Below are 27,463 nucleotides of genomic sequence, written 5' to 3' on the forward strand. Positions count from 1 at the left end.
TGGTGTGACAGGACAGTGGCAGTGATGGAGGAAGGGAGTGATGCAAGTACAAGTGGCACGTGTTGGAGAGATAACAGGAGGACGGGGATGTTGGCGGGCAAGTGGGATTAGGTGACTGGGGGTGGGGGGTAACATACAAGTGATGAGATAGGTATGAGGTTTGGAAAGAAGACTTGCAGCAAACAGAGTTGGAGCTCCACCCCCTCAATGATGATTTCTGGTGGTGTCTGCACCATGGCTAAATAACCCTCCATCACATACCTGCAATTGGAAAAAGTTGTCTGTGACACTCTGCTTTTGTCTGCCGTGCCCCACTGCCTCCCACTTGAAATCACAGGAAGAGACAGAAGTTGAAAATAATGGGGAAGATGAGTGAGTGCGAGAAGGAAGTAGCAGACTGAGAAAGATATGAGAAGAGAACCTGTAACATGAAGATGATGGACTCTGAGGAGGACAGTGAAAATAGCAAGAGGAAAGTAAGAGGAGAGAGACAGTAAAGCAGTAACACAGATATCCGAGACCAGTAAAAGACCATAAGCTCTAATAAGCTGTGAGCACCGCCACAGGAGATCTGCTAGTATATATAAAAAAATCTTTGTCTAGTGCGTCCAGATGTCACACTTGGTTGCAAATGCAAAATAATCTAATGGTGAGTGCCTCTTAGCTGCTCCCTGAAACTGACCAGCAATATTTTAAGCTGAAAAGTTTCCGTAACCAAACAACAATTAAAGCTGAGTCACCATAGGCTGTGTTTAAGGTAAGCAATTGGAGTTAGTGGCCTTAGAGACTGCAGAATAGTACATTGTGCATTACATAGCATATTGCAGTGCACCTGTCATTGTAAAACCGCACATCATCCAATTTACTATAAGGAATGCCATGGAAGATTTGTGTGTACTTCTGCAAAAATGTTTGTATAAGCTTTTGAATAATAAAATACTTGTAATTTTTTGATCTGAGCTTTGCATTAAATGGGTTTTAGCTTGCAATCAATTTTATTGAAATGAGCTATTAAAAGTACTTTACTAAGAGAATTTGATTATCACATGGTAGTGATCAGGAGTGTGTTTTGTTCTATTTTGTAACTGTCTTGACTTTGACGTGGAAAACATTAGTAACCAAAATAAGTCTCGTCAACATGTACATTCCACTTGCTTCGTTAACAACCATCATTTAGCCAGTTCAGTTCAAGGACAGAAAGATAAGTCAGAAATTTCAGTGTAATTATTTTCTCAAGTTTAATTGGCAGTAAAACCAATGGTACAAATTTCCTTGATGGTGAAGTGGTACCAGTATTTAATTGACATTTTTAACTGTGAAATCTATTGCCACTCTGGTTAACCTGTTACAGGAACATTCCTTCTTGGCTTCACTTTGAAGGACTTTGAGCTAAAATCTGTTCATGTACAGTTTATATTAGTCCACATTGCCTGCTACCCTCCAGGGATCTAGCAGTGATCTTTGGCAATCAAATCAGGCCTTGTTGGTGTGTTCTATTCAAGTCTTAATGTCTTGTGTTGTGATGTATAAATATTTATGTATCAAGGATGAGAAAAGGCCATCATCAAGTATAAATGTGCTCATCCCATCCTTTGGTTGATTTCATCTCGTTCCCCCGCTACCCCCCAACCTCTGACTTTGTTAAAGTTTTATTTCTATACAATACTATATTTTTTGTTCAGACAGAAGAATAATGAGTTGTCTTTTACAAAAAAAAAATTAACATTGACCATTACCACTTTGGGATTTTCAATATTGTCTGTTAGGTGCCCTACTGAGTTCACAATCACTGCTGAAATACTTCCATATATGAACTAGAAAATTCTATTTTTTGTGCACTCTGGCTTGAATATAAGGTTGATTGCTAATCCTAGTCAGTTTTGTGTTGTGGATTGACTGATCTGGTTACTGATTTTTGTTTTCACCCAAGGTTCTTGAAGTTCAAATGGGTCATTTTTCAAATGCTGATTAGATGCAAAACCAGTTTTAAGTACGGGGAAACTGTTAGGTTATAAATTTAATGACTTTGGTTCTAAAAGGGCAGTTTTACGTGAGGTTTTTTACATTTTCCCAGAAATGGCTTTAGGTGGGTACAGTTCCGTGACTTGAGGAAAAGTTTTATAGTAATAAAGTGAAACACTTCATCGGTTAACAACAGGTCAGAGAGAAAATGTGCTATTTTAAATCTGTTTTTTTCCAAATAACCTGTTGGAATGACTGGTTACAGTGAAGTACAGCCATTACTCTGATGTTATTACCTTTAGAAATATATTATACTTTCATGAAGGTGACCAGTGCATGGTTAAAATTCAAACTTTTTGTTGAACAATGCAAGACCTGCATGCACTCTAGATTCTGCATGAAAAGTGCGGAACAGATCATTTTCTAGAGCCTCCTATCCGGGTAAGATTTGCAGTGTCCAAAAATGATGATTTAGAGGCAGAGATAACTTTTTTTCATTTTTCTCATCTTGGTTATGTCTGGTGAAGTTGGGGGTTAAAGTATGTTTAAGTCATGATTTTTATTTTTCCTGTTTTAGACAGGTTTGCTTAAAAATATAGCATAACTGCTTCATTATGACCAGTTGTGAAATTGTGAGTATGATAATGGATAGTATATCTGGTGGTCATCAGCAGAACATTACTATTTTACCCAGTTCACATGACTGAAAGAACTTGCATTCATATGGCACCTTTTCAGGACATCCCAAAGCGCTTTACAGCCAATGAAGTACTTTTGTAATGTAGGGAAATGCAGCAGCCAATTTGTGCACAGCAAGGCCCCACAAACAGCATTGAAATAAAAACCAGATCATTTTTTTTAAGGTGTAGGCTGATGGATAAAAGTTGCGTAGCTCAATATTGTCAAGACAGAGGTCATCCTGTTTGGCTCCTGTCAGAAACTGCATACCTCAGATTCTATTATTTCCCCTTTCCCAGCTGCTTGTTCAGTGCAAGCCCAACCGCCTGCAACCATAGTGTCCTGCTCAGTTCAAATTTCGCACCCAGTTCCTCACCAGAAATGCCTGGTTGTGTATCTGTGATGTACATGTATGTGATTTCCCGTGCTAAATACAAAATATATCAGATGGTGAATGTAATTCTTTGTTGCCAGAACACTTAAGTACTCGTACCACATCAAATTATTGGTTTAAATGTAATTGTTTTTCAGTTATAACATATTAATGTCAATATGCTAAACAAGCCTTTTAGCAGCACCACATAAAGGATAAAGGGAAGTTTGATCAGATTGCCAATCAGTGCTGGTTTGGGACTAAAAAAACACAAGAGCAGCTGTTGTTAAAAGCATTGATATTAAGAGGGGAGACTGAGTAGCCTAATAATCAACTGGTTAAAGTGCTGGTGAGTGCTTATTGGAGATTGCCCACACTGATCACTTAGTTATGTTGGTCATCTACTTGTGTTGATCATCTGGGTTACACCTGATTCCACTATACAACAAAAAGGTTTGCTCCTTACCAGTGCTGGCAATGTTGTTTAAAATCAGCCAGGGTTCTAGCTACAAACATACAAAATTGATGGGCAGGAAAAGACCAGCTGGTCCATCAAGCCTGCCCCATGCTCATGATGGCCGGAGCATCATCACTAAACACTTCCTCCTTCCCTACCCCACCGCAGCCAGGTAATCTCCTGGGAGAGGCAAGAAAGAGAAAAAACCCAGGGGCAATAAGTGAAGTAATACTCTGGAAAAGCCCCCCTCACACCCTCAAACTATCAAAACCAGTCCAGGAGATTACTTCGACCAAGTGTTATTTATAAAAACACTTACATTTTATATGATGCGATCTCTGCTCCAGTCAAGAACCAGCCCAGCTCCAGATAAGTATCCAGTGACACCTAATAGAAAATGTGCGTGTGTGAGGACATTGGCTGAAAATCAGATCAGGCCCTCTAAATTTCAATAGCCAGTCAACACTCGTTATCTTGCCTTAAATACACAGAATGGCCACTTAGTTGAGATACCATGGTGGCATAGTGGTTAGCACTGTTGCCTCACAGCGCCAGGGACCCGGGTTCAAATCCGGCCTCGGGTGACTGTGTGGAGTTTGCACATTCTCCCCGTGTTTGCGTGGGTTCCCTCCCCGGGTGCTCCGGTTTCCACCCACAGTCCAAAGATGCGCGGGTTAGGTTGATTGGCCATGATAAAAATTGGCCCTTAGTGTTAGGGGGGATTAAATACGTGGGGTTACGGGACAGGGTTTGGGTAGGATGGCTGTCGGTGTAGGGATCGGGTGCTAGGGTTTGGATGATCAGCCATGATCTCGTTGAATGGCGGAGCAGGCTCGAAGGGCCAAATGGCCTACTCCTCCTATCTTCTATGTTTCTATGCGCTCGCTGCCCATGGAACAATACCCCCGCTCGCTCTCTTCTCTCCGCCCCCCCCCCCCCCCCCCCCCCAAAAAGCACAATTCAGTAGCTTTGGGATAGAAGGGGGGGGGAAATAATTGGGCTCATGCTTCGCTATGTCTACTGTTAAACTGGAAAGTTAGATTGAGGTAACATTTCTCTTGTCCCCATCACAGAATTAGTCACGAAATAAAACGTGCTGTTCCTACTGAAGTCATTTATTTCTGCCAAATGTCTTTACTATTCACTTTAATCATTACAACAAAGAAGTATGTACCAGGAATAATCAAGATTAAACTGGTTGCAGTACAACTATTCAAGGATAATGGAGATTTAAATCTGCTGCTTGTTCAAACCAAAGTGACTTGGGTGCCAATCACACAAACTTCCACTGAGAATTATTGTACGTAATACCATTCCTCTTTAGTAGGGTGAAATTATTATGGATCATCATCTCCCACTTGGCTCTTTTGAAACAGAAAAGAATTATGCATTTGAGGAAACCTTTTACTGAAGAATCTGCTCAGAAAATTTGATCCTGCCTTTGTGAAAATCTAGCTGAAAGATTGCGGGACAGAACATAGCCTGCAGAAAGTGTTACGCACTTCAATTGCTAATGAAATCTGGTCATATGACTAAACAATCTTAAAGGAGGTGTAGAGGATAGTGCTTGGCATTTGGCTGGGTAAGCAGTGGATTTGTTCTGCTTGCTGTTGCAAAGATAAGGAGGTAGTCTGATGAGACAAGTTTTTAAATTTATTCTTTAACTGGGGTGGGGGGCTGAAAGGATCCTAGTGACTCCAGTGTGGAAACTGGGCATCCACTGACTTGCCACATATTACCTCTGTCGTCTTTGTCAAAATGCCCCCTGTGACCAGTTAGACTTTATTGCAAATTCTCAGATGGATTCTGAGAATAAAGAGAGATCCCCAGTGTTTTTTATCATCAATTCCCATTGTTGTTGCTGCTCCCATCAAAATGACCATGTTCACGATAACGAGGTGAGTAATGGTTACATTCTTGAAGTTTGTTAATAAATGCTTATTTTTATAAATGAGGTATTGAATGTCAATGTTCACTGAATTTTTCTCATTGGCAACTCCTAAAAAGTGTGCAAAGCTAAAAATTATTTTTGTCTTGCCTTGCAAGGTCATTTGGTTCATAATTGTACTTAATTTTCAGAGAGAACCTAATGTTTCTACCAGTGTGTGTTTTATGGTAAACTCTGAATAAGCATATTGTTTAAAAGCCTCTTATTTCTAACCACCCTCAATCTCCTCCTTCCCCCACCCTGGTTCAAAGATTTTTGGAGGAAAAAATATCTCCAGATTCCTGAATGTTGATGGTTTGATAGTCCTACTCGTGCTCAAAATGTTTTTTTAAACCTCAAAAATATAATGGTGCCATTTGAATAAGATGGGAGGGAGATTCATGTGCATTCATTTGCCTTGTTTGCAACATAGCAAAATTCTCTGCCACCTTTTTCTAACCAAATTTCTAGTAGAGATATAGTTTTAACATTGTTTTAACTTCTGCATTGTTTATTTTGGAAAGTAAAACTTCTTTCACATTTGGTTTATGTTCAGATGAGTCCAGTTTAAAAAGCATCACTCCAGATTTAATTTTTATAAGGGCGTTAATGAAGAATTGTGATTAACTTGTAGGTCCATTTGCTTTTTTTCCTTTTTACAGGAAAAGTTCTGATATCCGGCACCGACGGGACCGGCGTGTTGCCGATCTATCAAAAGTGCCGGACATGCAAAGTCAACGTTGAAGCATACGGAGATGAAAATCTCCGTATTTGACAACAAACACTGTTGCTCAGCAACAGCTCGTAAACACTCGGCCCGTACCTTGAAGCGTCTCTGAAGCTGTTGCGAAGCTCCAAAGACGCTTTCCAGAGCCTGCCTGTTAACAGAATGCTAGGAAAAGAAAAAAAAACTAACTAAAACGGCTGCTGATTTCTGCCGTTAGAGCAAAGTTGCCGGACATTCAACTTCCGGATAGCACAAAGTTTCCTGCATTAGATTATAACTTTTACAATTCTATTACGAAATAATAGGAAAAAGAAGGTGGTTAAACGCAATGTGGGCCCCTTATAAAATGACTGGTGATATAAATGAAAATAAGTAAATGGCAGACATGTTAAATAAATATTTTGCGTAAGTAGAGGAAGAGGATAGCATGCCAGACATCCCAAGGAAACTAATATTGAATCAGGTTAATTTGCTTATGTTAATTTTGAAGAAAATAATGGCATAAAGAGTGACAAATACCCAGGACCCTAAGGTCCGCGGCTGCCTGCCGGTCCCGCGCAGCCTGGGACCAGCCTTTTCAATGTAAAGTTTCATGCGTGTGCAAAACTGTAAAGGGGGCCACGCACCCAAAAAAAAATTAAGAGGGAACATTGCCCTGGACCAGGTGGTTTCCAGGGTTTTAAAGGAAGTAGGGGAGAACATTGCAGATGCCTTAACTATGATCTTCCAAAGTTCTATCGATTCAGGAACCTGTGTTGGGGCCTCAACTATTCACTATTTATTAATGACTTAGATGATGGGATACAGAGCCACATATCCAAGTTTGCCAATGACACAAAGATAGGCATTATAAGCAGTGTAGATGGAAGCATAAAATTACAAAGATATTAATAGATTAAGTGAATGGACAAAACTGTGGCAAATGAATTTCATTGTATGCAAGTGCGAGGTCGTCCACTTCAGCAACATAGGAACAGGCGTAGGCCATTCAGCTGCTTGAGCCTGCTCCGCCATTCAATGAGATCATGGCTGATCTGCGACTGAACTCCATATACCTGCCTTAATACCTTTTGGTTAACACAAAGCTATCCATCCATCTCCAATTTAAAATTAACAATTGATCTAGCATCAATTGCTGTTTGCGGAAGAGTGTTCCAAACTTCTACCACCCTTTGTGTGTAGAAGTGTTTCCTCATTTCACTCCTGAAAGGTCTGACTCTAATTTTTAGACACTGCCCCCCCCCTATTTATGGAATCCCCAACCAGTGGAAATAGTTTCTCTCTACCCTATCTGTTCCCCTTTAATATCTTGAAAACTTCGATCAGCTCACCCCTTTTCCCTTCTAAATTCTAGGGAATACAACCCCAATTTGTGTAAAATCTCCTCGTAACTTAACCCTTGAAGTCCGGGTATCATTCTGGTAAACCTACACTGCACTCCCTCCAAAGCCAATATATCTTTCCTAAGGTGTGGTGTCCAGAACTGCTCACCGTACTCCAGGCGTGATCTAACCAGGGTTTTGTATAGTTGCAGCATAGCTTCTATCCCCTTGTATTCTCGTCCTCTAGATATAAAGGCCAACATTCCATTAGTCTTTGATTATTTTCTGTACCTGTTCATGACATTTTAATGATCTATGTACCTGAACCCCCAAGTCTCTTTGGACCTAAAAAGAGTAGATTAGTGTACTTTCTAAATGTTAAAAAGCTAGAAGCAGTGGCGCTCCAAAGACACTTGTGGGTCCATGTACATGGATCATTAAAATGTCATGGACCAGTACAAAAGATAACCAAAATGACTAATGGAATGCTGGCCTTTAGATCTAGGGGACTAGAATACAAGAGGTTAGAAGTCATGTTGCAGCTATACAAAGCCCTGGTTAGACCACACCTGGAGTACTGTGTTCAGTTCTGGGCACCACACTTTAGGAAGGATTTATTTTAAAAAAAAAAAAAAAAAAAAAAAATAATTTATGGGATCAGGGTGTCGCTGGCAATGCCAGCATTTATTGCCCATCCCTAATTGCCCTTGAGAAGGGGGTGGTGAGCCACCTTCTTGAACCGTTGCAGTCCATGTGATGGTACTCCCACAGTGCTGTTAGGTAGGGAGTGCCAGGATTTTGACCCAGTGACGACGAAGGATCGGTGATATACTTCTAAGTCGGGATGGTGTGTGACTTGGAGGTGGTGGTGTTCCCATGCGCCTGCTGCCCTTGTCCTTCTAGGTGGAAGAGGTCGCGAGTTTGGGAGGTGCTGCCGAAGAGGTGTTGGCGAGTTGCTGCAGTGCATCTTGTAGATGGTGCACACTGCAGCCACGGTACGCCGGTGGTGGAGGGAGTGAATATTTAAGGTGGTGGATGTGGTGCCAATCAAGCGGTCTGCTTTGTCCTGGATGGTGTTGAGCTTCTTGTGTTGTTGGAGCTGCACTCATCCAGGCAAGTGGAGAGTATTCCATCACACTCCTTACTTGTGCCTAGTAGATGGTGGAAAGGCTTTGGGGAGTCAGAAGGTGAGACACTTGCCGCAGAATACCTAGCCTCTGACCTGCTCTTGTTGCCACAGTATTTATGTGGCTGGTCCAGTTAAGTTTCTGGTTAATGGTGACCCCCAGGCTGTTGATAGTGGGGGATTCAGCAATGGTAATTCCATTGAATGTCGAGGGGAGGTGTAGGGTTGCAAAATTCTGGGAATTTTTAAGAGGAAACTTACCATGGGAATTTTGAGTTTTTTTGCACACTGATGGTTTTTGTCTCTGACCCTTATATTACCTTTGTCATCAAAATAGACATACTGTTCCATACAAATAAAAACAGGCTTTCAAAACTTTATTTAGGTCATAATTTTGAACTTTATTGAACCCCCACAAAAAAGACCCATCTAAAATAAAATAAAAAGAGCGTCAGCTTATTTAGCCTGTAATTTGCCCTTATTTTGTCCCTTTGAGTCTTCTACTCATGAGTCTTCTGAGTCTTCTACTCCTCATTGCTCCTCCTGATTCTCTGACTCTGGCTCTGACGTGTCCATTTCCTCCTCTGTGTCAGTGTCTAGCTGTGTGGTGGACACTTCTGTATCTGGCTCAATAAGTTGTCGGTTTGTCCGGATAGCCACCAGTTTCTCCACTCTCTTGTTAGTCAGCCTGTTGCGCACCTTTGTATGCGTATTCCCAAAGTGACCAGTTTCATTCAGAGGCTGCTTATGAAGGTGGGATTTGGAGTATCACTGATGCAATGGGTGACAGGGCCTCAGATGCACAAAGTCCCTTCCACCAGGTATGTGCACTGATATGCTTGCATGATTCCCATATCCCATCCCCATTCCAAAGACCTTGCTTGGTAGAGAACTTTGCCAGACTTCCCAGAACTTTGCCCACGTCCAGATTGAGGTGGCGTGAGAGGGTAGAAATCGCATTGTAAGTGCTGTTGATCTGTTCTCCAGAAAGTATTGGTCTCCCGACATGCTTTGGGTCCAGCATGTATGCTGCAGCATGAATTGGCTTGACACAAAATTCTTGACGTGTCTGTATGAATTGAACAATTGCCTTCTCTGCTTTGAGCAGCAGGGATGTGGGTAGGGCAATGCTGATTTGTTCTCTTAAATCAGCAAAAATCCTGAGAACATCAGACAAGACAGCATCATCTCCTTCAATCTGAGCAATTGCAGACGCTACTGGTGAGAGTTGTTTAAGGCTGCTAACCACTCTCTCCCAAAACACATCATCCAGCAGTATTTTTTTGATGGTGGTTTCCATATCCCCAGACTGGGATATTGCCATTTCTTGCAGCGACTCCTTACCCTCCAGAAGACTGTTGTACATTATGACAACGCCACCCCATCTAGTGTTGCTGGGCAGCTCCAGTGTGGTGTTCTTGTTCTTTGTCGTTTGCTTGGAGTTGTAGGTTGCTGCAACTACCTGTTTTCCCCTGACATACTTAACAACTTGCTTGGCTCTCTTGTACAGTGTTTCCATGGTTCTCAAACCCATGATGTCCTTGAGGAGCAGGTTGCGCCCATGAGCTGCGCACCCAATAGACGTAATATGAGGGTAGGCCTCCTCCACTTGAGCCCAAGCAGCCTTCATATTCGCAGCATTGTCAGTAACTACTGCAAAGATCTTTTGTGATCCAAGATCGTTGATGACCGCTTTCAGCTCATCAGCAATGTATGTGCCTGTGTATCTGTTGTCCTTCGTGTCTGTGCTCTTGAAGAACACTGGGAGAGGAGTGGAGACGACTTAGTTTATGATGCCCTCCCCTCGTACATTTGACCACCCATCTGAGATAACTGCAACACAGTCTGCCCCCTCTATTGTTTCTTTGAGCTTTCCTTGGACTCTGTTATACTCAGCCTCCAGCAAATAAGTAGACAAAGCATGTCTGATGGGAGGACAGTATGCAGGGCGAATAACATTGAAAAATCTCTTCCAGTACACATTGGCGGTGAGCCTGTCGCATATACAGCTCGAGCAAGGCACTCATCTGCATTCTTCTGGCTATGGTTACCCATTGTATCAAAGAACCTTCCAAGTGGGCCAGGAGTTGCTGATGAGGAGCCTGATGTTGAATGTGAACCATCATCTTCTTGAATGGAAGCAGAGGAACTCTGGGCTGACTGCTGTGAGCTTTGAGTGAAGTTGTTGCATTTGGATAAATGCTGCTGCATCTTTGTGGCATTCTTTACATCTGGTTTTTTAGTGTTTGCACATGTACACAGTCTTTCCATCTTTTATGCCTGGGGTAAAATGTTTCCACACATCCGACGGTAATCGTGGCATTGTTCTATGCAGAGAAATAAAGGGCATTCGTCTCTTGTGTCGAACTGTGGTCGATCAGCATGACTGCAACAGGGTGAGTGAATTTTTCGTGATGCTCCATGTGATGGAAGCATGACCTGTGCATGCACGATGCTACATCACCAATAGAGGGAGCTAATCGCTCATCCAACCAATCAGGACACATTTGTTCACAGTCACACACACAACTTGTAATTATTAAAACAAGCTAAGTAAAAAGATTAACATATATTGATTAAGAAATTCCTTAATAATTAAGATTTCATCTGTTAGTAATTTTGAGAGAGGATCTGTGGGGGGAAAAAATGAAAGAAATACAAAAAAAAAACAATATTATGCTAGCATGTGCTTTCTTGGGCAAAATTCCCAAGCTAAACTTCCCATGGAAAATTTACCGGAAACGTTCCACCCCTTCGCAACCCATGGGAAGTGGTTAGACTCTCGCTTGTTGGCGATAGTCATTGCCTGGCACTTCTGTGGCGCGAATGTTAACTGCCACTTATCAGCCCAAGCCTGAATGTCGTCCAGGTCTTGTTGCATGCGGGCATGGACTGCTTCATTATCTGTGGAGTTGTGAATGGCGCTGAACACTGCAATCATCAGCGAACATCCCCATGTCTGACCTTATGTTGGAGGGAAGGTCATTGATGAAGCAGCTGAAGATGGTTGAGCCTAGGACATTGCCCTGAGGAACTCCTGCAGCGATCTCCTGGGGCTGTGATGATTGACCTTCAACCACCACAACCATCTTCCTTTGTGCTAGGTATGACTGCAGCCAGTGGAGCGTTTTCCCCCTGATTCCCATTGATTTCAGTTTTACTAGAGCTCCTTGATGCCAGACTTGGTCAAATGCTGCCTTGATGTCAAGGGCAGTCACTCTCGCCTCACCTCTGGAATTCAGCTCCTTTGTCCATGTTTGGACCAAGGCTGTAATGAGGTCGGGAGCCGAGTGGTCTTGGCGGAACCCAAGCTGGGCATCCGTGAGCAGGTTATTGGTGAGTAAGTGCCGCTTGATAGCACTGTCGATGACGCCTTCCATCACTTTGCTGATGATTGAGAGTAGACTGATGGGGCGGTAATTGGCCAGATTGGATTTGTCCTGCTTTTTGTGGACAGGACATACCTGGGTAGTTTCCCACATTGTCAGATTGATGCCAGTGTTGTAGCTGTACTGGAACAGCTTGGCTAGAGGCACGGCTAGTTCTGGAGCACAAGTCTTTAGCACGACAGCCCATAGCTTTTGCTGTATCCAGTGCGCACAGCTTTTTCTTGATATCACGTGGAGTGAATCGAATTTGCTGAAGACTGGCTTCTGTGATGGTGGGGACCTCAGGAGTAGGCCGATATGGATCATCCACTCCACCCTTCTGGCTGAAGTTGGTTGCAAACGCTTCAGCCTTGTCTTTTGCACTCACGTGCTGGGCTCCACTATCATTGAGGATGGGGATGCTCATGGAGCCTCCTCCCGTTAGTTGTTTAATGGTCCACCACCATTCATGACTGGATGTGGCAGGACTGCAGAGCTTTGATCTGATCCGTTGATTGTGGAATCACTTAGCCCTTTCTATAGCATGCTGCTTCCGATATATTGGCCTTGATGCTAGAATGATACCTGGACTCTGAGGGTTGAATTACGAATAGAGTCTACCCAAGTTAGGGTTGTATTCACGGAATTAGAAGATTAAGAGGTGATTTGATCGAAGTTTTCAAGATATTAAGGGGAATTGGTAGGGTAGATGGAGAGAAACTATTTTTGCTGGTTAGGGAATCTAAGACTAGTGGACATTGTCTAAAAGTTAGAGCCAGGCCTTTCAGGAGTGATGTTAGGAAACACTTCTACACACAAAGGATGGTAGAAGCTTAGAACTCTCTTCCACAAACAGCAGTTGGTGCTAAGTCAGTTGTTGATTTTAAACCTGAGATTGATAGATTTCTGTTAACCAAAGGTATTCGGGGATTTGGAGCAAAGGCGGGTTTCTGGAGTTAGGTCACAGATCAACCATCTCACTGAACGGCAGAACAGGCTCTACTACTGTTCCTATGTTCCTAGGATTAGCAACCCAGAATTTAAGCTCAAATCTCACTGGCAAATTGTGAAATTTAATTCAATTAATCAGGTAATTTGTGGACTGGCACCAGAGAAAAATAACCACAAAAGCTTCTGGATTGTTGTAAAACCCCAACTAATTTCCAAATTAAGTAAGTGGTGACGGGGCATTTAGAAAATCATATGATTAGGCAGCATCAACTTGGTTTTATGAAAGGGGAATCGAGTTTAACAGATTTATTATTTTTTTGAGGATGTAACTAGCAGGGTAGATAAAGGGGAGCCAGTGGATGTAGTATCTTTGGATTTCAAAAAGGCATTTCATAAGGTGCCACAGAAAAGGTTGTTATGCAAGATGAGGGCTGATGGGGTTGGGGGTAATCTATTAGCATGGATAGAGGATTGGTTAACAGACAGAAAACGGAGAGTAAGGATAAACAGAGAATTTTCAGGTTGGCAGGCTATAACTAGTAGGGTGATGCAGGGATCAGTGCTTGGGCCTCAGCTATTTGCAATTTATATTAATGACTTGGATGAAGGAACCTAGTGTAATGTATCCAGGTTTGCTGACGATACAAAGTTAGGTGGGAAAGTAAGCTGTGAGGAGGACACAGTCTGCCAAGAGATATTGACAGGTTAAGTGGGTGGGCAATAAGGTAGCAGATGGAGTATAATGTAGGGAAATGTGAGATTATTCACTGGTAGGAAGAATAGGAAAACAGAATATTTTTTAAATGGTGAGAAACTATTATGTTGAAGTTCAGAGAGATTTAGGTGTCCTGTACAGCAAGCAATTGGGAAGGTAAATGGAATGTTGGCCTTTTATTGCAAGGGGGTTGGAGTACAAGATAAGGAAGTCTTGCTATAATTGTACAGGGCTTTGGCATGACCACACCTGGAGTACTGTGCACAGTTTTGGTCTCTTTATTGGAGGAAGGATATATTTGCCTTAGAGGCGGTGCAATAAAGGTTCACTAGATTGATTCCTGAGATGAGAGGGTTGTCCTATGAGGAGAGATTGAGTAGATTGGGTCTATGCGCGCTCAAGTCATAGATTGATTACAGCACAGAAGGAGGCCATTTGGCCTTTTGAGCCCATGCTGGCTCTCTACAAGAGCACTTCAGCTAGTTCCACTCCCCTGCCCTTTTCCTGTAGCCCTGCAATTTTTTTCCCTTCAGGTAGTTATCCAATTCCCTTTTTGAAAGCCACGATTGAGTCTGCCTCCACCACCCTTTCAGGCAGTGCATTCCAGATCCTAACTACTCGCTGCGTAAAAAAAGTTTTTCCGCTTGTCGCCTTTGTCACCTAAAATCTGCGTCCTCTGGTTCTCAACCTTTCTGCCAATGGGAAGTTTCTCTCTATCTACTCTGTCTAGATCCCTCATGCTTTTGAACACCTCTATCAAATCTCTCAACCTTCTCTGCTTGAAGGAGAACAACCCCAGCTTCAACAGTCTATCCACGTAACTGAAGTCCCTCATCCCTGGAATCATTCTCGTAAATCTTTTCTGCACCCTCTCTAATGCCTTCACATCCTTCCTAAAGTGCAGTGCCCAGAATTGGACACACAACTCCAGTTCAGGCTGAACCAGTGTTTATTAAAGGTTCTTCATAGCTTCCTTGCTTTTGCACTCTCTGCCTCTATATTTATGAAACCCAGGACCCCATATACTTTTCTCAAAGCTTTCTCAACCTGCCCTGCCTCCTTCAATGATTTGTGCACATATACCCCCAGGTCTTTCTGTTCATGCAGCCCCTTTAGGATTGTACCCTTTAATTTATATTGCTTCTCCTCGTTCTTCCTACCAAAATGTATCGCTTTGCACTTTACTGCGTTAAATTTCATCTGCCACGTGCCCGCCCATTTCACCAGCCTATCTGTCCTCTTGAAGTCTATCACTATCCTCCTTAATGTTCATTATACTTCCACGGTTTGTGTCATCTGCAAATTTTGAAATTGTGCACTGTGCACCCAAGTCCAAGTCATTAATATACATCAAGAAAAGCAGTGGTCCGAGTACCGACCCTGGGGAACACCACTGTATAACTTCCTCCAGTCTGGAAAAACAACCATTCACCACTACTCTCTTTCATGTCACTTAGCCAATTTCATATCCATGCTGCCACTGTCCCTTTTATTCCATGGGCTTCAACTTCGCTGGCAAGCCTATTATGTGGCACTTTATCAAACGCCTTTTAGAAGTCCATGTCAGCCGCATTGCCCTTCTCAACCCTCTGTTACCTCATCAAAAAAACTCGATCAAGTTAGAAGAATGAGAGGTGATATTATTGAAACATAAGGGCCCAAAATTTGCGGTTGGAGGCTTCCCGCAGGTGGATGCCCCCAAGCTGCTAAAAATCTCCGAATTTACCTGGTGGTACAGAGACTCGCGCTCCTGGGCTTCTCCAGAATGCCGCGATCACGTGGGCTGGCCCAACCAATGAGAAGGGAAATCCGCATTCATACTTGAGGGGATTCTGTATGTACGGAACTCGCAAGTATGAATGGGGATCACTTAAATACATAAACACATGAAATAAGTTTTTTTTTAAATAACATTCAAAATTAATTAAAATGCCGTTTAATTAAATATTTTAAACAAGTTCAATTTTTTGACTTATTAGACAGGGTTTTTTTTAATGTATAAATGAGTGATAAAATTTTACACTTCTATTTTTTTTTTTAACTTAGTGGTAAAAGCAGCTCTTGCGCCTGCTTTTACCAGGCATAAGAATTTCAAGGGCATTCGCTGGGCAGAAGTTGGGCAAATAGCGCAACTCTCCGCACGCAGAGGCTCTTTCCCCGGGGATGCTGCTAGTTACAACCTCAAAGAACTCCAACAGATTTGTCAAACACGATTTCCCTTTCATAAATCCGTGTTGACTCTGTCCAATCCTATTATTATTTTCTAAGTGCCCTGTTATCACGTCTTTAATAATAGATTCTAGCATTTTCCCTACTACTGATGTCAGGCTAACTGGTCTGTAGTTCCCTGTTTTCTCTCCTTCCTTTCTTAAATAGTGGGGTTATATTTGCTACCTTCCAATCCGTGGGAACCGTTCTAGAATCTATGGAATTTTGGAAAATGACGACCAATGCATCCACTATCTCTATAGCCATCTCTTTCGAAACCCTAGGATGTAGGCCATCAGATCCAGGGGCTTTATCTGCTTTCAGTCCCATTAATTTCTCCAGTACTAATTTTTTTTACTAATGCTAATTTCTTTCAGTTCCTCATTCTCGCTAGACCCTTGATTCTCCACTATTTCTGGGAAGTTTTTTACGTCCGTGAAGAGACACAAAGTATTTGTTTAATTTCTCTGCCATTTCCTTATTCCCCATTATAATTTCTCTTGTCTCAGCCTGTAAGGGACCCACATTTACTTTCGCTAATTTCCTTTTACATACCTATAGAAGTTTTTAGTCTGTTTTTATGTCTCTAGCTAGTTTACTCTCGTTCTATTTTCCCTTTCTTTATCAATTTCTTGGTCCTCCTTTGCTGAATTCTAAAATCCTCCCAGTCCTCAGGATTACTACTCTTTTAATGCAACATTATAAGCCTCTTCCTTTGATCTAATACTATCTTTAACTTCTCTTGTTAGCCACGGTTGGGCCACTTTTCCTGTGGGGTTTTTGTGCCTTAAAGAATGTATATTTGTTGTAAATTATGTATTATTTAAATGTTAGCCATTGCTTGTCCACTGTCATACCTTTTTAATGTTTCCCAATCTACCTTAGCCAACTCGCCCTTCATACCTACGTAGTTCGCTTTGTTTAGATTTAAGACCCTAGTTTTGGATTTAACTAAATCACTTTCACTTTCAAACTCAATATAAAATTCTATTATATTATGGTCACTCTTCCCTAAAGGCCCTTTTACTACAAGGTTATTAATTAACCCTTTCTTGTTGCACAATACTAGATCTAAAATAGCCTGTTCCCTAGTTGGTTCCTCAATATACTGATCGAGAAAACTATCTTGGATACATTCCATGAATTCGTCCTCCACACACTTACTGCAAATTTGGTTTGCCCAGTCTATATGTAGATTAAAGTCCCCCGTGATTACTGCCTTACCCTTGTTACATGCGCCTCTAATTTCCTGATTTATACTCTGCCCTACATTGCAACTACTGTTTGGGGGCCTATAAAGAACTCCCACCAATGTTTTCTGCCCCTTGCTGTTTCTTGGCTCCACCCAAACTGATTCTACTACTTGATTTTTGGAGCTAAGATCCTTTCTCTCTACTGTCTTTATCCCATCCTTTATTATCAGGGCTACTCCTCCTGCTTTTACATTTTGTCTATCTCTTCTAAAAGTTAAGTATCCTGGAATATTTAGTTCCCAACCTTGGTCACATTGCAACCACGTCTCGATAATGGCTATTATATGAAACCTCTTCTTTTCTATCTGCGCTATTAATTAATCTATTTTGTTAATGCTTCGCGCATTCAAATGTAGTGCCTTTAGCTTTGACTTAATTTTTCACCGTAGTCACTGATGCCCTATTATCTTTGTTGCTCTCTCTCTCTTCCTGACCCACACTGCTTATTTTTACAGAAAACTCTACTCTAGAGCCTTGACATTTCTCTGGCTGCTTTAAATTTACTCGTTTCTGAATCCTGCCACCCTTTCTTCCACCCTCCGCCGCCCCAACCTTTCAAGTTTAAAGCCCTGTCTACTGCCTTAGTTATACTGGTCCCAGCCCTGTTTAAGTGGAGCCTGCCCCAACTGAACAGCTCCCACTTTCTGCAGTACTGATGCCAGTGCCCCATGAACTGAAACCCCTTCCTCCCACACATTTAAACCTCTAATCTGTCCCGATGCCAATTTTCACGTGGCTCAGGTAACAATCCAGAGATTATTACCTTTTGAGGTTCTGCTTTTTAATTTGGATCCTAGCTCCTCAAACTCTCTCAGCAGAACCTCATTCCTAGTTCTACCTAGGTCGTTGGTTCCTACGTGGACCACAACAACTGGATCCTCCCCCTCCCACTCCAAGTTCTTCTCCAGCCGCGAGGGGATCTCTTTAACCCAGGCAACGTAACCTTTTGAACTCTGTCGCGGCTGCAGAGAACAGTATCTATCCCCCTGACTATACTGTCCCCTACCACAACTACATTCCCTTTCACTCCCCCCACTTGAATGGCCTCCTGCACCACGGTGCCATGGTCAGCTTGGTCATCCATCCTGCAGGCACTTACTGCAAACGTGTTTGTCCGGGATCACAATGTCCTCCACAAATTCCAATATGCTGCAGTTGCGGCACACCACCTGCACTGCCATCCCTATAGGACCTTTGTTTTATTTAATTGAATTTATTTAAATTTGTAATTAGGTAACTTCGTTAACAGTGTAGTTTTTTGACTACTTGATCTAGATTAAGTTATGGGTACTGGAATTAACTGTCTACCTGTAACACAAAGCACTACAAGTAGTTGTAGGCAAGAAGCAGCAACTCCCTCCCCCTCTTAGAATTCCCATTCTTTCCAAATTCCCAAATAAAACACTCTAAGTACACTCCGTTTTAATCCCGCTCTGTGCAGACGGCTCTGTGCTTTGCAGACCTGTTTACTCTTACACGCTTGAAGATTCTTGACTGATCGCAAGTTCCGGGTTTTCGCGCATGCGTTTCACATGTCTAAACGTGGAACTTGCACGGCCTCTACGGGCATGTACGCACCCATAGAGGTCGCAAATTACGGCCCAGGATTCGGAGGGGGATTGACAGGGTAGATGCTGAGAAGTTGTTTCTCCTGGCTGGAGAGTCTAGAACCAGGGGTATAGTCTCAGGATAAGGGGTCGACCATTTAAGACTGAGGTGAGGAGGAATTTCTTTATTCAGGGTTGTGAATCTTTGGAATTCTCTACCCCAAAGGACTGTGAATCGTTGAGTATATTCAAGGCTGAGACAGATAGTTTGTTGGACTCCGGGGAATCAAGTGATATGAAAATTGGGCGGGAAAGTGGAGCGGAGGTCTAAGATCAACCATGGTCTTATTAAATGGAGGAGCAGCCTTGATGGGCTGTATAGTCTACTCCTGCTCTTAATTCTTATGTTCTCATGTTAATGTCCTAAGGGAAGGACCTGCCTCCTTGGCTTGATCTGGCCTGCATGTGACTTCAGTCCCACATTGTGGTCGACTCTTAATGCCCTCAGGATAACTAAGGGTGGGTAATAAATACTGCCTTGTCTGTGTCATCCCAAGAAGAATTTTTTTTAGTATGGTAAATACTTGGTGAAACAAATTTTGATATTGCAGAGATCAGATGCAAAATCAAGTATTTAAAATTTTAACCAACTCCCAGGAGTTGCACATGAGCAAACTGGGAAAGGGTTGTCTTTTTTGAACCCATGCACATTTTTCCTTTCATCATAGTTTGCAACTGAAACATGATTCTTAGGAAAATGTGAACCCAATCAGATGCCTTGAATGGAAGTAACAATACATGTATATTTGATTCAAAATCATCAGTTGTAAATTGCAACATGGAGTAATTTTTTTTAAAACAATATTTTGGAGATTGCTATATTAGGGCATAACACCATTTGCAGCTTGAAGAATTATATTTTTGTCAGTCTATAATGTATTAAATCTTGCATCTGTGCACACTTAACTATAAATCCTTAACAACAGAAAACGCTGGAAAAACTCAGCAAGCCAGGCAACATCCGTGGAGAGAGGAACAGAGTTAATGTTTCAGGTCAAAACCCTTCAGAACTGAGAAAAAAGCAGGAAATGAAACAGATTAAAAGGCCAGTATGGGGGAGGGGATGAAAGAACAAAAGGGAAGGTCTGAGATGTGAAGAGACCTTAAGAGATATTCAAGACGAGATGGTAATAGGATAGGTAAAGAGACAACAGATGGCTCTAGATGAAGTGTGAAATGCGCTGGCAGAATGAGAGACAGCTGCCATGTGGGAGAGAAAAAAAGGAAAAGGCACAAACCAAAGGTATGGATAAAAAATATATAAAAAATATAATAGGGGCCGAGGTTATGATCTGAAATTGTTGAACTCGATATTGAGTCCGGAATGGTGTAAAGTGCCTAATCAGAATCCTTGCTTCCATTTGTCAACCTTTTTTTTGTTGTAAAGTCTTTTGTCCACATTTCCAAATGTATACCTAAACTTGTCATGCTGTAATTACACAGTGGTGGCAATATAGCAGATCAATTTATGCATTGTCTCAGTGGTAGCACTCTCACCTCTGGGTCAGAAGGTTGTAGGTTCAAGTCACAAGTCTCGCTCCAGAGACTTGAGCACATAATCTTAAGTTGACACTCCAATGCAGTACTAAGGGGAGTGTTGCCCTGTCGGAGGTGTCGTCTTTGGGATCAGACATTAAACCAAGTGCCTCCTCACATAGCCCAGCCTAAGTGGCTGCAAGCAAGGCTCCCAATGCTGAGGGGAAGGGAGGATGAATGCACAAAGGGCCAGAAACAGAGTTGTGTGGAGGGGACTATGAGGTTACAGAAGTAGGGAGGGGTGAGGCCATGGAGGGATTTAAACATGTTAAGAATTTTAAGTTTAAGGTGTTGGACTGGGGCAGGACTGTCCCTGTGTGCAATGCTACTGAAAATCAAGTATGACTATGTTCCAAAATGGTGACACGATTAACTGCATTTTTTGCTGAAGCTAGAAGCAATTAGCTCCTTTTACGAAGAATGTAACCTTGGGCCTTGAAGTTAAGGATAACCAGATGAAGGGTGGAAAGGAGAGATTTTTTCTTCTTTGCTGTCAGTGTTTTAAACAACATGCTTGTACACCTATTCAAAATTCTGAAGATTTAATTGGAGCCCTCCTAACATCACAACAACATATTTTTGATGGTTATCTATTTGCAGTGAACCAATATCTCTGCTGCTGGTTTAACTGCAAGGTAATGGATGATGAATTGGGTTGTTTAAAGAATGAGTTTGTACTCTTAAATGTGCTCCTCTAATGTGACGTTTGTGAAATATGGATATTCTGATGAGCAATTGCACAGTTGTAAGTTGACTTTTCTTGCTCTGTGCAGCTAATTTTTTTCATGACTACTTTTCATGCTAGAATTTTGTCCAGAACCTGTGTCCCATTGTTGCTGTCAGTAAGATTATTGGTTCCAAGTAATGTTCTACAAGTTTAGGGTAAACATTACTACTTTGTAATTGAGTGTTTTTTCTAAAGGACTAAGGATGGAACTGGGATTAAAATAATTAATAGATCTGATCTCGTAGCAGTAATAACAAGTGTATTCAGAATGTGTTTTTATTATGTCTTTGAACTGCAAAGCTGTTGTGACACTCAGTCATGCAACCCAAGTTTTTGTATGTTCACAATCGACAAGGTCAGTTTTTCTGAGGCATTTGTTGGTGTTCTGGAGGAGTCTACAGCTGCACCCTGTGGTGGCACCAAATAAAAGGTGCCTTTCCTTCAAAATTTGTTTCCTAATGTAGGAAAATTAGGACTTCATTCTTTGTCTCCAAACACAGTATATAATATATTTATTTGACCAATTTTCTCTTTTTCCCCCCCCCCCCCCCCCCCCCTCTCTCCATGTACTGAAGATATTAATTCCTGCTAAGGTGTGGTGTTCATCTGGCACATAACCCGTTGTCATTTTTCATGTATGGGGCACAATGACTGTTGGCAAGTTATTTCTAGGCATCAGGCTATTTGTGGGCGGCATTGTGTGGAGGACGCAAAGAATCTCCAAAGGGATATAGATAGGCTAAGTGAGTGGGCAAAAATGTGGCAGATGGAGTTTAATGTGGGAAAATGCGAGGTTATCCACTTTGGTAGGAAAAATAAAAACAAATTATTATTTAAATGGGGAGAGATTTCAAAATGCTGAGGTACAGAGGGATCTGGGGGTCCTTGTACATGAATCACCAAAAGTTAGCATGCAGGTACAGCAAGTAATTAGGAAGGCAAATGGAATGTTGGCCTTTATTACAAAGGGAATGGAGTATAAAAGCAGGGAAGTCCTGTTACAACTGTACAGGTTGTTGGCGAGACCACACCTGGAGTACTGCGTACAGTTTTGGTCTCCTTACTTAAGGAAGGATATACTTGCATTGGAGGCAGTTCAGAGAAGGTTCACAAGGTTGGTTCCAGAGATGAAGGGGTTGTCCTATGAAGAAAGGTTGAGCAGGTTGGGCCTATACTCATTGGAGTTTAGAAGAATGAGAGGGGATCTTATTGAAACATATAAGATTCTGAAGGGGCTTGACAGGGTAGATGCAGAGAGGATGTTTCCCCTCGTGGGGGAATCTAGAACTAGTGGGCATAATTTCAGAATAAGGGGGCACCCTTTCAAATCGGAAATGAGGAGGAATTTCTTCTGAGGGTCTTGAATTTTTGGAATTCTCTTCCCCAGAGAGCTGTGGAGGCTGGGTCTTTGAATATATTTAAGGTGGAGATAGACAGATTTTTGAAAGGTAAGGGAGTCGAGGGTTATGGGGAGTGAGCAGGAAAGTGGAATTGAGGCCAAGATCAGATCAGCCATGAGCAGGCTCGAGGGGCCAAATGGCCTACTCCTACGTCTTATGTTCTTATATTACATTAAGCGCTGTCATTCTTGCCCCCTCCCTCCACATAGACATTCTTGATAATCTTTAAGAAGATGGTGACTTGTATAATCATCAACTAAATAGTTCACAGTTCAACCCAGAGATTATTTGGTTAACCTGAATTTATTTCAAAGTTATGTTTTTTTTTGTTGTGAAGACTGGAAAGCTGCATAGTAATTGGGTTCCTGCCCAATGATACTGCAATGTTATCACAGCACTTCCTTTGTATGCTCAGTAATTTTTTGATGAACCGATCAATTATTATGCCCTGCCCTTTACAAATCTGTTTTCACTGCCCCTGATTAGTGCCTACGTTTCTAGGGATGCATTTACACTGTAACTACCTGGGTTACAGTTGTCGCAACTGTTTACATTCATGGTTCCTGTCTAGGTGGAACTGTAACAGCACTGCCCAGCAGAGAGCTCTGCACCTAGCTGAATACATGCATATGTAGAGCTTTCTTCTAACATTTAGAAACTTAAATGAATTTAACCTCTAGACTTGACTATTCCAATGCACTCCTGGCCGGCCTCCCTAGTTCTACCCTCCATAAACTTGAGGTCATCCAAAACTCTGCCGCCCATGTGCTAACTTTCACCCAAGTCCCGCTCACCCATCTCCCCTGTGCTAGCTGACCTACATTGGCTCCCAATTAAGCAATGCCTTGATTGTAAAATTCTCATCCTTATTTTCAAATCTCTCCATAGCCTTGCCCTTCCTTATCTCTGTAATCTCCTCCAGCCCTATAATCCCCCAAGACCTCTGTGCTCCGCCTATTCTGGCCTTTTGAACAGCCCCGATTTTTAAATGCTCCACCATTGGTGGTCATGCCTTCAACTGCCTTGATGCTAAGCTCTGGCATTCCCTCCCTAAATCTTTCCAGCTCGCCACTTCTCTTTCCTCCTTTAAGACGCTCCTTACTCTTCGACCAAGCTTTTGGTCATCTGCCCTAACATCTCCTTATATGGCTGTCATTTTTTTATTAGATAACACTACTGTGAAGCGCCTTGGGATGTTTTATTATGCTAAAGGCACTATATAAATATAAGTTGTTGTTGAATGGAGAGAGCAGAACCTTTGGTGGTCTCATTCAAATTGAGGCCAGGTAGGTTAAAAAAGTACCCAAAAGATCAAGTGGACCCTCTGAGCGCTTATGAGGCACTGGATTTAGACTGCATGCAATGTGTAACCAAAGTGATGCAGGACAACCCTCCAGAGAAGCTTGCCCTGCATTGCTCCTGAAAAGGTCAGGCCCCGAGTACAAAGCTACACTACAAGTTACCTTCATTGTGAAGCAGAAATCACTTTGCACTGATGCTAAACTTGCAGTGTGCTTACATCCTCAAGTGTTGACTCATATTATCCCCAAGTTAGCTACAGTTTTCCGACTACAGATGTGAGGTTAACTGGTCAATAATAGCCTCGCTTATCCTTCTTAACATTTTTGAGCAGGGACATAACATTAATCGCCCTCCACTCCTTTGGTAGAATTCCAGTTCTCTTACCCCGCCCCCCAACAATTATTTTATTTTTATCTTCCAATTAGGCACTTTGCAGCCTTTCGGACTCTCTCTCGAGTTCAACAATTTCAGATCATAACCTCGGCCTCTATCACATTTTTACTTAAATTTTTTTTTTCTTCCACCCCTTTGTTTTGGGGTTTCCCCCCCCCCTTCCTCTTTTTTTACATGGCAGCTGTCTCTCATTCTGCCAGTACATTTCACACCTAATCTGAGCCGTCTTTTGTCTCTTTACTAGTCCTATCACCATCTCGTCTCGTTTTGAATACCTCTTAATGTCTATTCACTTCTTTTGTTCCCTCCCCAGCCCTGCCTTTCGATCTATTTCATTTCCTTTCCAGTTTTGAAAAAGGGTTTCAACCCGAAACGTCGATTCTAATTTCTCTCCACGGATGTTGCCTGGCCTGCTGAGTTTTTCCCGCATTTTCTGTTGTTAATTTAATTTTTATTATTGAGCTGCAAATCAGTGGAAATGTACTTCAAACAACAAATATTACCATCATTGGCAAAGTTATTTTTATCTGGCAATTTCATATTTTGCATACAGAAAGGTGTTAAAAGGGAACAACTTTGTAGTAATTATCCAAGTGAAGAACACTAGTCATTTATTTTTCTTTTAGAAAGAAGTTGCTGAAAGTGCACATATGGTAAAGTCAGCATTGGCAAGAGCAAGCTAGGTTAATGTTTTGGGTTAAATCAGTTGTAATGAAGGTTCACACCCATATTTCTGTTTGATATTGACTTGATCTGATGTGCATTCCAAACATTCACTGTTATTTCAGATTTTCATCTTTTGTGTTTTTATCTTCTGTTTAACACTCTTTTCCTTTGGTTTGTTAGGGGGTGAAGCCAGCCAGCTTTGACAAGGTAGCGATCCCTGAAGTTAAAGAAATAATCGAAGGATGTATCCGCCAGAATAAAGATGAACGGTGAATGTCTTGACAGTTGCTGTAGAAGCAGTGTGGGATTTAAAAGCTGAACTGCAAATATGAGTCTTGCAGTTGTGTATAAATTAGTGTTTTGAGGAGATAGTTATTTTCAAAAGGCAGTTATGCACCATCAGGCAAGAATCACTGGAATTCGCAATTAGGTTCAGATCAGGTCAGAAGCTGTGATTAGTGTTTTCTTCATTCCAGTTTCAATTTATATACTGTGAAATTTATTTGCCACCCTGCCGTTAGTGTTTGTGTTCAGGCAGAACAACATGCAGCATAGTATATACTGTCACTTAGTCATGAGAATGAATTCACTGTCTGGAGCAATTTTGGCAGTGTTCCTAGGGAGGTTCCAAACTGAACTATGGTGCTCCTTTCAAAAGGAGGGTCACGACAAGTTGTGAAATCGGAAAATGAATCAAACCATATTGTCATGGAAAACAAGAAATATAAGTATAGAGGTCTGAGAACAAGTAACTTATCCACCCTTTCAATTGGGGCATAATGGTTTACTTGAGAGGACCAAGGAGAAAGGAAGATAGTCTTCAGGCAGTTGAGAAGTACATTGGTGCTGGAAGTGAAAAATCCATAGCTTAAATCATCCCTGTCCTCCCTCTCGATTAAGGAAAACACATTGCAGGAAAGTGCATCTAAAGGAAGAGAAGTTTAGAGGGGGAGAAGAAACTCCAATTAAGAATTTGTAAAAGGCATTTGTGAAGGTAATTTTTTATTAAGTTTATTATTTGGGCATCTGGGTGTAGTAGATTAGACACTGGCAATTGACCTCAAGGACTTTGATTCAAATCCAGTCTTGACTGATGGGATGAAAATCTCCTTTGTCTGCTGGCTCTAAGGGTTATGTGTGAAATTAGTTTGGCAACCTCAATCTAGTGGACAGAGACCTAGAGCACGAAATGGTCCATAATTTGTTACTGATTAGCAATCTCATTCAGAAGACCACAGGATCATTGGTGTGGGGAATGGTAAAAGTGTCATTGGTGCAGTAGGGATTCTTGTTCTGAAGTTGGGGCTAAGGCAGATGGCTAGAGGGAGTTTTATTCTGCATCTGGTTGTGCTGTACCTGATCTGCATTTGCTTGATGTTGACCTCTTGAAATAGGAAGAGTTTCATTTCCCCAGCACCAACATCAGTTATCTTAATGAGCATAACATAGAGTTTATTCATTATATTTTGTTTGAATTGGATTGTAGGTATGCAATCAAGGACCTTTTGAGCCATGCCTTCTTTCAGGAAGATACTGGTGTTCGCGTAGAGTTGGCAGAAGAAGATGATGGAGAAAAAGTTGCAATTAAGCTTTGGCTACGAATTGAAGATATTAAGAAGCTTAAAGGAAAGTATAAGGATAATGAAGCCATAGAATTCTCATTTGACTTGGAAAGAGATGTTCCGGAGGATGTGGCACAAGAAATGGTAAGTCATTGCACTAATTATAAACCTCAATTCTGTGCTCGATTTTTGAGTCCCAGCTGCATTTGTGACTTCGGAAACTGCATCTTGTAATTGTCATTGCCCACCATCAAAGTGAAATCATTTACCCGTAAACCAATCCTGTGTAAGCTATGTAACTTGCACACGGGAACCTTGCCAAGAACAAATCTTTTTTTCAATCTTGAAGGCTTTCTATCCTAATTTCCTCTGAATTGAAAATGTGGTAACATTGCAGTTTTTGACTTGGTATGGCATTGTGCTTTATTCAGGTGGAATCTGGATTTGTATCCGAAGGAGATCACAAAACGATGGCGAAAGCCATCAAAGATCGTGTATCTCTGATCAAACGGAAGCGTGAGCAACGTCAGTTGGTCAGAGAAAAGCAAGAGAAGCTGGAGGAACAGCAGAAGAAGCATGATCAAATGCAGCAGCAGAAAGCTCAGCAAGGAGCCAGTATCTCTCAAACTGGAGGGGGGCATCCTTCCCAGTTAGCCACTACTGCAGTCCCTTCTGCCCTTCCTACAACCCTCCCAACCCAAGTTGAGCCTGAAGAACCTGAAGCAGATCAGCATCGACTGCAGTATCAGCCAGCTGGAAACTCTGTTACATGTATGTTGTTCCTATTAAATCTTGACCAAAACTGTTTCAAAACAAAACTCGACCTTAGCCTAAAACCTGTGCAGGGTTTTCTAAAGTCCATTATTGATAAATCTGCCTTGTAATGTTGCATTTTATTTCCCTGATGAGAGAAATGTCACTTTCTCTTGGGTAACGTTATTATGCATGAACTTGCACAGAATGTTGGATGCAAATTTGTGCTTTTTCCCCATGTGGAGGAGAAGTCACAGAATCCCCACAGTGCAGATAGAGGCCATTTCGGCCCATCGAGCCTGCACCGACACATATCCCACCCTATCCCCATAACCCCACGTATTTAATCCCCTAACACTAAGGGTCAATTTATCATAGCCAAATCAACCTAACCTGCAAGTCCTGGTCTTAGTTTTCCTGTCCGAGAGGCAACAACTGAGAGAGATATTT

At 41.9% G+C, this 27,463-nt stretch overlaps 1 protein-coding gene across 10 annotated transcripts in view; it reads left to right on the forward strand.

Moving 5' to 3' along the window:
• The window catches only part of wnk1b (WNK lysine deficient protein kinase 1b), a 217,388-nt gene that overhangs the window by 88,901 nt on the left and 101,024 nt on the right, over positions 1–27,463 (forward strand). For all 10 annotated transcript variants that reach the window (XM_086008883.1, XM_086008884.1, XM_086008880.1 and 7 more), the window contains exons 5-7: positions 24,879–24,967; positions 26,185–26,404; positions 26,692–27,031. In XM_086008883.1, coding sequence (XP_085865009.1) covers positions 24,879–24,967; positions 26,185–26,404; positions 26,692–27,031 — 649 coding nt within the window. The remainder of the gene's footprint in view (positions 1–24,878; positions 24,968–26,184; positions 26,405–26,691; positions 27,032–27,463) is intronic.

Source organism: Somniosus microcephalus, chromosome 16, assembly GCF_052327205.1.
Source record: "Somniosus microcephalus isolate GS21.2 chromosome 16, FLI_Smic_1.0, whole genome shotgun sequence".
NCBI lineage: Eukaryota > Metazoa > Chordata > Chondrichthyes > Squaliformes > Somniosidae > Somniosus > Somniosus microcephalus.